This window comes from Sus scrofa, chromosome 1 (genome assembly GCF_054392235.1).
Source record: "Sus scrofa isolate SSC_HxYL_T2T_F1_AM1 chromosome 1, Sscrofa_HxYL_maternal_Yorkshire_Landrace_v2.0, whole genome shotgun sequence".
Classification (NCBI taxonomy): Eukaryota; Metazoa; Chordata; class Mammalia; order Artiodactyla; family Suidae; genus Sus; species Sus scrofa.
In genome coordinates this window covers 53,410,658-53,425,085 of record NC_139383.1, presented here as the reverse complement: position 1 = coordinate 53,425,085, position 14,428 = coordinate 53,410,658, and the positions used below count along the sequence as shown (strand labels likewise).

General features: G+C 36.2%; 1 protein-coding gene across 9 annotated transcripts in view; it reads left to right on the top strand.

Moving 5' to 3' along the window:
- The window catches only part of CEP162 (centrosomal protein 162), a 110,831-nt gene that overhangs the window by 33,765 nt on the left and 62,638 nt on the right, over window positions 1-14,428 (top strand). For all 9 annotated transcript variants that reach the window (XR_014805263.1, XR_014805262.1, XR_014805264.1 and 6 more), the window contains exons 9-13: window positions 748-864; window positions 7,765-7,953; window positions 8,627-8,708; window positions 12,661-12,943; window positions 14,102-14,363. Coding sequence is in view for 6 of the 9 variants with exons in the window: in XM_084959356.1 (XP_084815482.1) it covers window positions 748-864; window positions 7,765-7,953; window positions 8,627-8,708; window positions 12,661-12,943; window positions 14,102-14,363 (933 nt within the window). In the remaining 3 variants the exon portion in view is untranslated. The remainder of the gene's footprint in view (window positions 1-747; window positions 865-7,764; window positions 7,954-8,626; window positions 8,709-12,660; window positions 12,944-14,101; window positions 14,364-14,428) is intronic.

Genomic DNA, 14,428 nt, shown 5'->3' with positions numbered 1-14,428 from the left:
AATGTATTATTTTGCTTTAAAAAAAGAAGGAAGTCCTGTTGTTTGTGACATGGATGAATGCAGAGAGCATTATGTTGAGTGAAATAAGCCAGGCAGAGAAAGACAAATGCTACATGATCTTGCTTATGTGCCAGACGCCTAGAAACACAGTAGAATGATGGTTACCAAGGGCTGGGTTGGGGGACATGGGAGGATGTTGGTTAGGGGGTACCAAGTTTTAATGATGCAAGGTAAGTTATGGAGCTCTAATGCACAGCGAGTTGATTATAGTTAATAGTTTTGTATACTTAAAACTTGCTGAGAGTGGAGATCTTAAGTGTTTTCACCACATACACAAAAAAGGGTAAATGGCTATGTTAATTAGCTTGATTGTGATGATTTTTTTTTCACAGTGTATATACATTTGTCAAATCAACAGGTTGTACTTCTTAAATATGTACAATTTTTAATTGGCAAATATACCTCAAAAAATTGGGAAAAAAAGAATGTTTCTTTTTTGCTCTTTTTCTCAGGCCCTTTGCCTGCCACATATAAATATACATTAGATCTGTATATATGTATAAATATGTATTGATATAAGCCTACTCTAGTATATAAGAAAATCAAGCTTTAGATATATGATTATATATTTATATACAGGTATTTATCTTTGTTTTTATATAGATTGCATATGATTTAAATATTTTATTAATAGAACCATACCAACCTCTCTATATTCCTAATGTTTTTTCTTTTATGTTATTTCAGTAGTGCTGCTTGATTCATTGGAATCTGTTGCAGAGGTCAACTTTGATGAACAGAACAGGGCAACAACCAAGCCAGAGGTCCTCCCAGATATGAATGATAATGAAATGACAGGAACAGGTAAAAGTGAAAAACTGGCTATTCTCTAAGTGTGTAATATTATATGACGACCTCATTTTTAGAGAAATATATGTATATGTATAATATATGTATCAATATGTAATATATAATATACTATATTAACAATAAAATTTTACATTTTTTAAATTGAAGTATAGTTGATAATGTTATGTTAGTTTCAGATTACAACAAAGTGATTCAGTATGTGTGTGTGTGTATCATTTGCAGGTTCTTTTCCACTCTAGGTTATTACAAGATATTGAGGAGTTCCCATTGTGGCACAGCGGAAGTGAATCTGATCAGGAACCATGAGGTTGCAGGTTCGATCCCTGGTCTTGCTTAGTGGGTTAAGGGTCCCTGTTGCCGTGAGCTGTGGTGTAGGTTGCCGTCACGGCTCGGATCTGGTGTTGCTGTGGCTCTGGTGTGGGCCAGCAGCTGTAGCTCCAATTCCACCCCTAGCCTGGGAATCTCCATATGCCGTGGGTAAGGCCCTAAAAAGCAAAAAAAAAAAAAAGAAGATATTGAATATACTTCCTTGTGCTATATAGTAGGTCTGTTTTTACCTATTTTATATGTAGTAGTGTATATCTGTTAATCTTAGACTCCTAATTCTTTCTACCCCCTTTTACCTTTGGTAACTAAAGTTTATTTTGCATGTTTGTGAGTCTATTTTGTAAATAAGTTCATTTTAATCATTTGTTTGTATTCTGTATATAAGTGATGTCTTTGACTTAGTTTACTTATTACGGCAATATCTAGGTCCTTCCATGTTGTTGCAAATGGCATTATTTTATTCTTTTTATGGCTGAGTAACATTCGATTCTATGTATGTACCACATTTTGTTTTCTTTTCTTTCCTTTCTTTTTTTTTTTGTCTTTTTGACATTTCTTGGGCCACTCCCGCGCCATATGGAGGTTCCCAGGCTAGGGGTCTAATCAGAGCTGCAGCCACAGCCCACGCCAGAGCCACAGCAATGCAGGATCCGAGCCGCGTCTGCAACCTACACCACAGCTCACGGCAATGCCGAATCATTAACCCACTGAGCTAGGGCAGGGACCGAACCCGCAACCTCATGGTTCCTAGTCGGATTTGTTAACCACTGCGCCACGACGGGAACTCCTCTTTCCTTTTTTTTAAAATACCACATCTTTATCCATTCCTCTGCTGATGGACACTTAGGTTGCTGAGTGTCTTGGCTATTGTTAAGTAGTGCTGCTATGAACATTAGGGTGCATTAGAGTTTTCATCTTTTTTGAATATATGCCCAGAAGCAGAATTGCTGGATCTTATGGTAACTTTATTTTGAGTTTTTTGAGGAACCTCCATACTGTTCTCCATAATGGCTATACCAGTTTACATTCTCACCAGCAGTGTAGGAGGGTTCCTTTTTCTCCACACCTTCTCTAGCATTTATTTTTTGTAGACTTTTTGGTGATGGCCATTCTGACTTGGGCAAGGTAATAACCTCATTGTAGTTCTGATTTGCATTTTTCTAATAATTAGCGATGTTGAGCATCTTTTCATGTGTCTATTGGCCATCTGTATGTCGTCTTTAGAGAAATGTCTGTTTAGATCTTATGCCCATTTTTTGGTTGGGTTGTTTGTTTGATATGGAGCTATTTGTGCTGTTTGTATATTTTGGAAATTAAGATCTTGTTGGTTGCATCATCTGCAAATGTTTTCTCCCATTTCATACACTGTCTATTCTTTTTGTTTATGGTTTCCTTTGTTGTGCCAAAGATTATGAATTTAATTACGTCCCATTTGTTTACTTTTGCTTTTATTTCCATTAACTCTAGAAGATGGATCCAAGAAAATTTTGTTGCAGTTTATGTCAGAGAGTGTGCTGCCTATGTTTTCCTCTAGTAGGTTTTTGGGGGTTTTTTGCCCCCACCCCTCCATGGCATATGGAAGTTCCAGGGCCAGGGCTTAAATATGAGCCAGAGCTGTGACCTACACCATAGCTGCAGCTGTGGCAATGTCAGATCCTTAACCCACTGCGCCAGGCCAGGGATTGAACCAGCACCTCCACAGAGACAAGCCAGATCATTAATCCACTGCTCTACAGTGGGATCTCTGGGAGTTTTATAGTATCCAGTCTTACATTTAAGTCTTTAATCCATCTTGAGTTTATTTCTGTAAATGGTGTTAGAGAATGTCCTGATTTCATTCTTTGACATGTGGTTGTCCAGTTTTCCCAGTACCATTTATTGAAAAGATGGTCTTTTCTCCATTGTATATCTTGCCTCCTTTGTCAAAGACTAACTAACCACATCTGTTTGGGTTTATTTCTGAGTTCTCTATTCAGTTCCACTGATCCATATGTTTGTTTTTGTGCCAGTACCACACTGTTTTGATTACTGTAGCTTTATAGTATTGTCTGAAGTCTTGAGAGGGTTAGTCCTCCAGCTTTGTTCTTTTTCCTAGAATTGCTTTGGCAATTCTGGGTCTTTTGTGCTTCAGTATAAATTTTAGGATCATTTGTTCTACTTCTGTGAAAAATAGCATGGGTAATTTGATAGAGGGTCACATTAAATCTGTAGATTGCTTTGGGTAGTATGTCATTTTAAGAGTATCAGTTTTTCTAATGCAAGAGCGTGGGATATCTTTCCATTTCTTTGAATCATCTTCAGTGTCCTTTATCAATGTTTTATAGTTCTCAGTGTACAAGTACTTTATGTCCTTGGTCAGGTTTATTCCTAGGTTTGGGGCAGGGGTTGCTTTTTCCTACACAGAGGGAATTATGGAAAAGCACAGGACTAAAATCTTAATTCTCCTACACAGCAAATTTAACTAAATACTCTGGGTGTGGGCACACAGAATATTAGTTAATATTCATCTACAGTGCTATATTTTATATCAGCAACATTAATTCTTTATTAATAAGTATTTTATTTACTTATTTATTTTGCTTTTTAGGGCCTCACCCATGGCATATGGAAGTTTCCAGGCTAGGGATCGATTTGGAGCTGTAGCTACCAGCCTACACCATAGCCACAGCAACGTGCGATCTGAGCCGCATCTGCAGCCTGCGCCGCAGCTCATGGCAGTACTGGATCCTTAACCTACTGATCGGGGCCAAGGATCAAACCCACTTTTTTTTTTTATTTCCTTTTACTTTTTATTAAAGTATAATATACTTGTAAAAAATTCATGTGTCATCATAGTGCAGCATGATAAATTTTTAACAGCACATCTAATAACCAGATCAAAAAACAAAACATGATCAAAACCACAGTCCACTCAGATCTCTTATTTCTTGTCACTTCCATTGCAATAGTACTGCTATCTTGTTTCATCCACTTCCATTTTAAAATGTAAACATAGGAGTTCCCGTCGTGGCGCAGTGGTTAACGAATCCGACTAGGAACCATGAGGTTGCGGGTTCGGTCCCTGCCCTTGCTCAGTGGGTTAACGATCTGGCGTTGCCGTGAGCTGTGGTGTAGGTTGCAGACGTGGCTCGGATCCTGCGTTGCTGTGGCTCTGGTGTAGGCTGGCAGCCACAGCTCCGATTAGACCCCTAGCCTGGGAACCTCCATATGCCGCGGGAGCGGCCCAAAGAAATAGCAAAAAAGACAAGACAACCCACAGAATGGGAGAAAATCTTTGCAAGTGAATAACTGACAAGGGATTAATCTCCAAAATTTATAAACACCTCCTACCGCTCAATACCAAAAAAAAAAAAAAAAAAAAAATGTAAACATAAAAGGTAAAAATTTCAGTAGGGGTGACCACTGTGGTGCAATGGGTTAAGAATCCAACTGTAGCAGCTCAGGTTCTGTGGAGGCTCAGGTTTGAGCCCCGGCCTTATGCCGTGGGTTAAAGGATCCAGCGTTGCCACAGCTGCAGCTTAGATTCAATCCCTGGCCTGGGAACTTCCATATGTCATGGGTGTGGCATAAAAAAAATTACAACAGAACTTTTCTGTCAAGACTTGTTATTCATTTAGTAGTTATTATCCAGTTGGGTATTCCTCCATGATGAACACATGTGCTGAGCACATGTTCCTAGTTGTATGCTGTTTATTTAAGTACATTCACACATGTGCTGTGATAATCTACTTGCACTGTTTTCAGTATACAGGTCTGATTTCTTTTAAAAAACCAATGTCAAGCTTTAGCTTTTCTAATCAGTGATACTTCCTAGGAGATTCCTTTATGTCCAGGATGGTCAGATATGCATGAAAACAAAGCTAGAGGCAAAAGTTATCACTCTACCAGTCTTCAAAATATTATAGCTACGCAAGGGGCACATTTGATTGTGTAGATTAATTTCTGTTACAGTTTTTATGTTTTAAAATGAAATTCCAACCAAACGTCTTTGCAACCCATGACTTTCTTTAAAAACTATGGTTTTGTAAAACTCAGTATGAAAAATAAGTAAATAAAAAGAAATTTAAAAAAATAAAACAGTATGGAAACCATTGCTGTAGATTATAAGAAAAACTCAGAAATTTTTTTTTTAAATGTATTGCTGAAAGCAAAAATTTTGTTATGATGATCTGGGATGTTACATAAGGCTAAATTTTTTGGGTCTTATTTCTTAAAGAATGTTCTTAATTCTGAAATAATTTGCATCAATTACTGGAAGAGTGTAGAGTATGATCTTATTGTCTCATAGCCTTGGATTCATATTTCCAGCCTTGCCAGTGGCAGGGTGACATTTGACAATCAATGCCTCTAAGCCTGTGCCTTCTTTAAGAGAAGATCATGTGATAATCAACTGAGAATGTATAATACCTGGTATACTGTTAAGATTCAACAAGCTATGGCAAGGCAACTCTGTTGTTCTCATCATCATTATTTATATCAACACTTTGTTAATACCACAAATTATAATAAAAAACCTGAAAGCATACAGTATAAACACCTATTGGCTGTTGGGGGTATTGAATTTATCTAGTGTTTAAAAAAAAAAACACTTAAAAATCTTGAAATCATCATCTGAACATATAAAATGCTTGAAAAAAAAAAACATATGAACCTGGAATTATTTTCATTATCAGTTGTTTTAATGACTCAAATTAGGACAAAAGTACCTTTCCCCTGCTCTTTTCTGACCAGCCTGTAATACCGCTCTATCTTCCATTTCTAACTTTCAGGTCATTTGCTTTTCTTCCAGTTTGCTCTGCTCTTGCTTTAAGGCGGAACCTCTTCTTTCCAACACCTCACACCTGTTAAATCGGGTATGAGCATGCAGTACTGTATGCTATTTACCACTGAGGTCATTTCTTGTATACATACTCAGCAGATACTTAAGTGCCTTGGTATTTCTGTAGAGGAGAAAAAAAAAATACCTTGTGCCTTTTTTCTTTCTTAAAAAAAGGCACAAGGTATTTTTGTAAAATTAATTCTCTCTCTCAGCCATGCTACTCTGAGTGTGACAGATGGTTTAGGAAAAAAATTAAGCTTATCTTAGCAGGGAAGATCTTTTTCCTCAAGTCCTACTGAATATCCTTGCCACTTAACTGTTTTTGTTTGTTTTGTGTTTTTGTTAAAGTATAGTTGATTTAAAGCATTCTTACACAATCCTGTGTAGCACTTGGTGACCTCTTATGATTAAAGTTGAAAATACTCCCTCACAATTTTATCCTATGCAGCTTACAGATTATATAGAGGAGGAAGAGGCGGTATACTTGGTTTTATCTTTAGGCATTAATTAGTCATGAGTATCAAGCAAAAAGGAGACTGGTCATCCTATTTCTATTTTTTTCCATTCTCTATAGTGCTTTTATTCTTTGATGTCAAAATTCCAGTATTGGTAAGGAAAGTTACAAAATGAATAAGAAAATATTCATAAGAATCTTAGATCATTATTGTCTTTAGGTCCTTCAGATTCTTTTTACAAGGGTTTATTTATCTGTTGGTGAGCAGAGGAGGATGTTAGTAGGGAAGGAAGAGTGAACAGTTCCATGAGGCTTTCTCTTTTGGATAACTGGGTGCAAAATCATGCCATAGCCAATACAGCATACTGCTGGTAGAACAGATTTTGTTGGGGAGTAGAATAATCCACTCAAGGATGTATTATATGTGATTTACTTACAGAACAGCCTAAATGTCTGCTAGGAAGTTTAATATTCAGAAAGGAGATAAGGACAAAAGACTCAGATTTGGGAATCATGTTCTATGGGCACTTGATGAGCTAAGGGTCTTGCTGAAATTATCCAGCCCCTCCCCCACCCCCCCCAAAAAACAGAAGTTTTTAACAGAGGGCTAAACCTAGATAGAGCTCTGAGATGAGCCATTTACCATAAAAGATGTAGGAGCAGCCATCACAGAGGTAGGAAGAACAAGAAGGTGCTATTTGGAAGAAACAGTCTTTAGGAGAGGGGCAGTGTCAGATGTCTCACAGGGCGCAGACAGTTTAAAAGGCTGAAGAAAAATGCTGCGTTTGGCTACTAGGAAATTACTTTTTCTTATAACACCTTTAGCAGGATGTTAGAACACATATTGGATTGAAGACTTAGGGGATTGAATTTCAGTTGAAGAAATGCAATGTGTGAGATGCTTGGTGGCCCAGGAAGGCAGAGAGAAAGGGAGGATGGAGAGGAGAGGCAACATCCTTGACATATTGTGTCAGTCTGAGAAATTTGGAAATGGTTGTATCCATTGCAGAGAGGTTGGCTAAGGATGGTAGGAAGAGATGATGACTAGTGGAGTGAGAGTGTACAGTTAGCTTGTCAGGACACATCTCCACCTATTGAGAAGAGTTCCTGAGCCCCCTGTGCTTCCTGCTGGTAGACTAACCATCTATCACCAAGGTCTGTATTTCTGTCTTCATCATGTCGGTATTTCCCAGAGCCTTGTTCACCATTCCTAACAAATTCAGAGATGATATTAATGGTTTATATTTCTTATGTGTTTGTGTGATGGTGCTAGAGGTAACATTTATTTCAACAGGTGTTTCTTATGGACAAAGCAATAGTGACATTGAAGCTCTGCATCAGGCTTACTGTCATATAGCCCATTCTTTGGGAGATGCAGATGAACAAAGAACTGAGAGTAATGCAGTGGGAAGTATCAAAAGCTCGGCAAAAGGGCATCAAGAAAATGAAGAGTCTTCTAAAAACATCTCTACTACGGAATCTGGTAAAAGCGGATTCATTTGAGATCCTCTCTGAACAGTTTCCAGTATGGTGTAATTTAAATACAAGTTGCTGTAGTGATTATTTCTCAGTATATGAATTTAAAGGGTTTGTGTAAATGAAATCTGGGAATAACTGGCTTAACTATAAAGTTAAAACTGCATATAGGATAAAATTTTAGTTCCTTTTCTGACAGGCTTTGACCAAACTAAGAAATCCCTTGACTATTTTCACATTTTTTTACTTTTCCACGAACATATACGAAAGTTATTTTTTAAGTAGAGAATAGTATTTTGTGATTGGCTAAATACATAATTATTAATGTGTGTATATGTATTTGATGGGGATATATATATATATTGAATATATGTATGTATACATATATATATAGACAGAGGTAATATATGTAGATATATGTATTTCAAATATAAATATAGACAGAGGTGTATATATATAGACAGAGGTAATATATGTAGATATATATATATTTCAAATATAAATATCAAAGAAGATTTCCTAAGTACTAATAAGCTTACAGTGGGAAAGTGGGGTTATTATATGTGCTGTTGTATTAACTATGTCAATCAGAGAAAATGTAATTTTGGTGGTATTAGACATTAAATTAAGCAACTTACATAATATTTTTGGTTTCTGTTTTAACTTTTCTCTCCTCTCAGATCTGCCCACCGTAGAAGAGCTGATGAAACCTATCAGAATAGATTCCTTTGGAGTCAGCGATTTTGATTTACAACCTGTCAGGTATGATTTTTTTTTTTTTTTTTTTTTTTAGAAAGGATTATGCAGGTTGTTTGTTTATTGTTTTGTTACTGGAAATTTTTAGAATCCTTTGTTCTGCATAACCAATCCTAGCAAATGATTAACAGGTAGCTGATACAAGTTTACCTGTGAGTCCCTCCTGTTTTCTTTTCATATTAGTTCTTATTCAGTTTATCAAAAGTCTTCTAGTGCCAAAATTAAAAATACTGAAAAAATTGCTGCCATTAGGTAAGTAGTCTTAAAGCTTTTCACTGAACAATAAAATCCCTTCAGCTTTATTTTTATTTATTTATTTTTTTTTCCACTGTATATCATGGGGACCAAGTTACACATACATGTATACATACTTTTTCCTCCCATTGTTGTGTTGCGATGTCAGTATCTAGACATAGTTCTCAATGCTACACAGCAGGATCTCATTGTAAATTAGCTCAGGGACAGTTGATTCAAACACTGTGAGGGAACATGGATTTTATTCTCTTTGTGAGTCATCCATTCGCTTTTTTATAAACCAGTTAGTTTTGCACTTAGTCACAAACCAGTGATCATCTCACAGGGTGAGTTCTTTGGTCACAAGAGAAACGGGTTTGATGAGAATGCTCCAGCTCTGATACATTTTAATGACAGGGCATGGAATCTGGCTGTTCTTTACTAACTCAGAGTAGCATATCACAGTAACCTTGTCTTAAGTCAGCTTCACACTTGGTGTCGCACTTAGGAGTGTCCTATCCGTCATCTCCTGAGGGCCTCATAATAAGTAGGTCAGCATCTTTATCCCCATCATTCAATTGATGAAACAGAGGTAAACTTAGTGATGGAGGCCTCACAGGAACCCGCTGAAGATGACAATGATGACAGCTAATATTTTTATCACATGCTTACTATGGGCCAGGTTCTGTGCAAAGTTCTTTACATATTAGATTTTAGATAATCTTAGAGCAACTCTGTGAGGTCTAGTCATACCTATTTCGTAGATAAGAAACTGCAGCTTAAAGAGATTAAATAAATTTTTCAAGATCAGATGGCTGTAACCCAGGAACACATACAGATTGTCAGGTCTTTGATCTCCTTGAAATAGTTCTGTGAAAAGCCTGTCATCCATTTATGTATTCATTTGTTCACTTGTGTTTTGAACAGACAAGTTTTTGAACCCTTCCTTGAACCCCATCTTCATCATGTAAATCCACTTGCAGTGATTTCTTGGCCTCATTTCTGCGTTTGTGCTTGTTCAGAGAAAATGATACAGTATGGCTTACACTAAACCCATCCACCTGAACACAAAGTCTAGTGTTCTTCCACTGATCTGCAGTGCTAGTTAGTATTTTTAAAAAGCGTTGTGTTCACTTATAATTTCTATTTGGGGCTATGCTAGTGTTACTGAAAAGACTTCTTACATATCTATGTTTTTGTTGGCATAGATGGCACCATCTTAGTAATGTGAATTCTAAATACGGATTTTTTGCATTTGTGTTTAAAAGCCAAAAACAAGTATATTTATATTAAAGGCGTAACAATAATTATAGAAATGGCAGTAGTATAAATGTTAGAACACATATCAAATATTTTTTCTGCAAACTGTAGGATAAGTTATCCTAGGTACTGTAACAAATAATCCTTGAAATTTATTTATTGCTTACATGATAATTCTGTATGTCTCCAATTCGGCCTTAAAAGGACCAAAAAAAAAAAAAAAAGAAAGAAAAGAACTGCTATATTTTCTAATGATTCATAATTTCTAACAGTTGTTAAGAAGCCAGTCTACCTTACATGAAAAAGGTAGCTTCTTTAACTTTCTTTTTTTTAAAACTCCTTCTTTGCTTTATTTCATATAAGGTACTCAACAACACTTAGAGGTACGTTCTATCATTTTTTCCACTTACCACATAATAAAACTGAGGTCAGAAAGGTGAAGTGAATTAACCATGGGCTCTCAGACAGAAGCAGAATCCATGTTTGAGCTCATAGCTGTCTGGGTTTAACACTGCTCTGTGCACTCTACCATACCACCTCCTTGATCCTTGGAACTAAATGGCAAATGGAACATGGAGCTCTTTCTCTCTGGAAATAATTTGGAATAGTGTGGATCCTTTAACCCACTGCACGGGGCCAGGAATCGAACCAGCACTTCCACAGAGACCTGAGCCACTGCGGTTGGATCCTTAACCCATTGTACCCAGTGGGAACTCCTTGTATGCTTTTTGACCATTTGTGTTTCCTCACCTCCAAATTGCATGCTTAGCGTGTATGTGTGTGTGTTCAGATCTTTTTCTACTAGGTTGCTTGCACGTGGTGACCACGGTGGTGTTTTCTACTTTGTTTCTCTAAGTTCTTTGTATATTCTGCACACCAAATCTTTTTAGTTTTCAGATAACTTTGCCCCATTTTCAGTTTGTCTCCACTCATTATGGCATCTTACTGACAGGCTGATTCTAAAATGAAAATGCAAGGGGCTTGAATAGCTAAGTAACTTCTCAAAAAGCATGACAAGATGGAGGGACTTGCCCCATCAGATAGTAAGACAATTTGATGTTACAAAAGGTTAGACGAATAGACCAGTGGAAAAGAACAGAGGGCCCGGCTACCCAGAGGTATCCTACACACAATATCTGATAGATGACAGGACGGCATTGCAGAATAATTCAGTAATTTCAGCAGTGGGACAATTTACTATGTGTATGGGAAAAATAAAACAAGATGCCTTCATCATACAAAAATCTATTTTGGATGGATTGAAGATTTAAATGTAAAAAGAAAGGAAAAGTTTAAAACTTTTAGAGAAAGTTTAGGAACTTACGAGTAAGGAAATTGTTCTTAAATATAAAACAAAAATGAAAGCCTTAAAGAGGAATTTCTATACATTTAAACTTTCTTTTAATTTTATTTTATAAATTACAAAATTAAATGATCTTACTGACCTATGATTAAGTACTTTGAAAATGTCAATATCCATAGTTTTGGAGCTCCCAAGATATTCTGGTATCTAACCACATTTACAATATTTTAAAAATCTAATGGTTTGAAATGTTACATTGCATTTAAGTTTTAAACCGTAGAAATTATTTTATTGCAAAATCCTAGTGATTTTCTTCCTTCCTTTTCTTTCTCTCTCTCTGTCTCTCTCTCTCTTTTTTTTTTTAATGGCCGCACTTGAGGCATATGGAAGTTCCCAGACTAAGGGTCAAATCAGCTGTGGCTGTGACCTACACCACAGCTGCAACAATGCCAAATCCTTTAACCCACTGTGCCAGACCAAGTATCTGACCTGTGCCTTTGCAGCAACCTGAGCCACTGCAGTTGGATTCTTCACCCACTGTACCACCGTGGGAACTCTGATTTCCTTGTCTTACTTTAAAATTTTCCTATGCTTTGATGAAATTTATGCCTTTAATATTCATATTTTATACCTTATTAACATAAATTTTGGTTGCTTCTTTGGCTTCTTCTAGAAATGTATAAAATGTTTTTCCTGCCTCCAAAGTATGTTGACCTGATAAGATAATATGGATAAAAGACATGTTACAGAAAAGCCATTTAGAAATTCTTTTTTTATTTTTCTTACGCAAAAGCAATCTCAGTCTTGTTTGGTTTGGCTTTCCTTTGAAGTAGATGTCGGAGTCAACCATGAAGTCCCTTAAATTATACTGCATTAAAATTCTTATATGAAATTTAAAACAATTATGTGATACTATGAGTAATATTTGGTTAACCAGAATTTTAAATAATAAACATTAATGACCCAATTTGATTAGTCATAAATATTAAATATATAATAAAATTGTAAATTACATATTATAATATATAATAAATTAATATATTAATGTTAAATATATTTAGTAGTATAGATATTAATAGTATGAATATATCTTATATACATTAGTAACACTGATATTTGAGTCGTAAAATGTTCATCTCTGTGTCCTGTATTGTTTTATAGCTATAAGAAATTGACTGAGAATAAAGAAACTGAATTTATTAGCCCTTTACCCCTGAAGATGGGCCCACATGTTACATCTCAAGAACCACAAAACGTGAGCCAGTTTTTGGACAAAAATGAAGAAAATGTAGTTTTACAAATGGCCACAGATGAAGGTATAGGAAACAACGGTGCAAGAGTAAATACTGTGGAAGAACAAATAGATAAAATGTATCTTGATATCTTGAAGAAAAAAATATCTGTTGCTCCTTCGTTATTACCTCAGGATGACAAAATAAACAAAGTAAGTATTTATCATTTAAACTGTTTGGACATATTTTTAAATAAAGTTATATAACTACAGTTGATAAGTATGCGCTTCTTAAGCTAGTGGGATTGATAACATACTGACTTCCACATAGAACCTGGGTGTTTGTGAGCAGCATCTATTCTAACACCCTGTAGTCCCCAAATTTAAAAATACCACCTTAGGAGTTCCCGTCGTGGCACAGTGGTTAACGAATCCGACTAGGAACCATGAGGTTGCGGGTTCGATCCCTGCCCTTGCTCAGTGGGTTAACAGTCCGGCGTTGCCATGAGCTGTGGCGTAGGTTGCAGACGCGGCTTGGATCCCACATTGCTGTGGCTCTGGTGTAGGCCGGTGGCTACAGCTCCGATTCAACCCCTAGCCTGGGAACCTCCATATGCCACGGGAGCAGCCCAAGAAATAGCAAAAAGACAAAAACAAACAAACAAAAACAAAAATACCACCTTAGAATTAGCTTTCTTTTAGAAGCCATTCTTTACATTTTTCATTTTTTTTTTTTAGTAAATATAGTCCAGAATTTGAGTAGCATAAGAAAATAAAGTATATTCATCATTCTAGTGCTTTTCATTCAATCTTTCCAGTAGTCTATTCTGCAGAAGGAGGTAAGTTGGCATTTCATATACATACTGTTAGCAGCTGTTGGAAAACCTATTTTTCACTGTTCCTTTTTTCTGTCCTTGATTTATTCTGTTTACACAGTCTCCATGATTCCAATATTATATGTTTATTTTACAGTTTTGAGTTGTGTGTTTACCATAAACTATCTCCAGTTCCTTATGGCATAAGGCACGGTACTAATAAATTTTGTCTTGCAAAATGTGGAGGAAAAAGAAGATAAGATTTTCTGTTATTTCAAAACATGTTCTTCTCTATTCTCTTCCATATTCGTTCTAGTAATTACTTGTCTTGCTTTCTAGCAAGCTTATTTTGTTTTATTATTTTGCTTTGTTTTACTCCTAACTTCAAAGACATGTTTCAAAATACCAAAATTTGATGACTTAGAGAACTTTACTGTAGTGATTTGCCTTCTCTACGAACTATGTTCTTTTGTAATCACTATGCATTGGTTAAATCTTAATTTACATCTGTAGTTGAACTTTATAGAAGTGCTAAAGAGTTTGTACTTGTGCACAGACTTCTCAATCTCAGGTCAGTTCTGGAGAAGAAGGGGCTGTAATTGGTAGACAGCTGCCATACAAGAAGGCCAGAAGTGCACCTCCTTTATTTAAAAGAAAACCACAGAGTGGATTATATGCATCAGTTCGGAGCTCAGGCTACGGCAAACCCAGTTCACCATGCAAGACATTTTCTAACCTTGAAAAGAAAACCTCAAAGGACATTATGAAAAGCAAAAACTTGAGATCCATTCCTACCTCAAATCAAGCTAGGAAAAAAGGTAACCATAGACTTTTCATAAGAGAATTCTCTACACATAGTATATTATTTTCTTTTCCTTGTTCT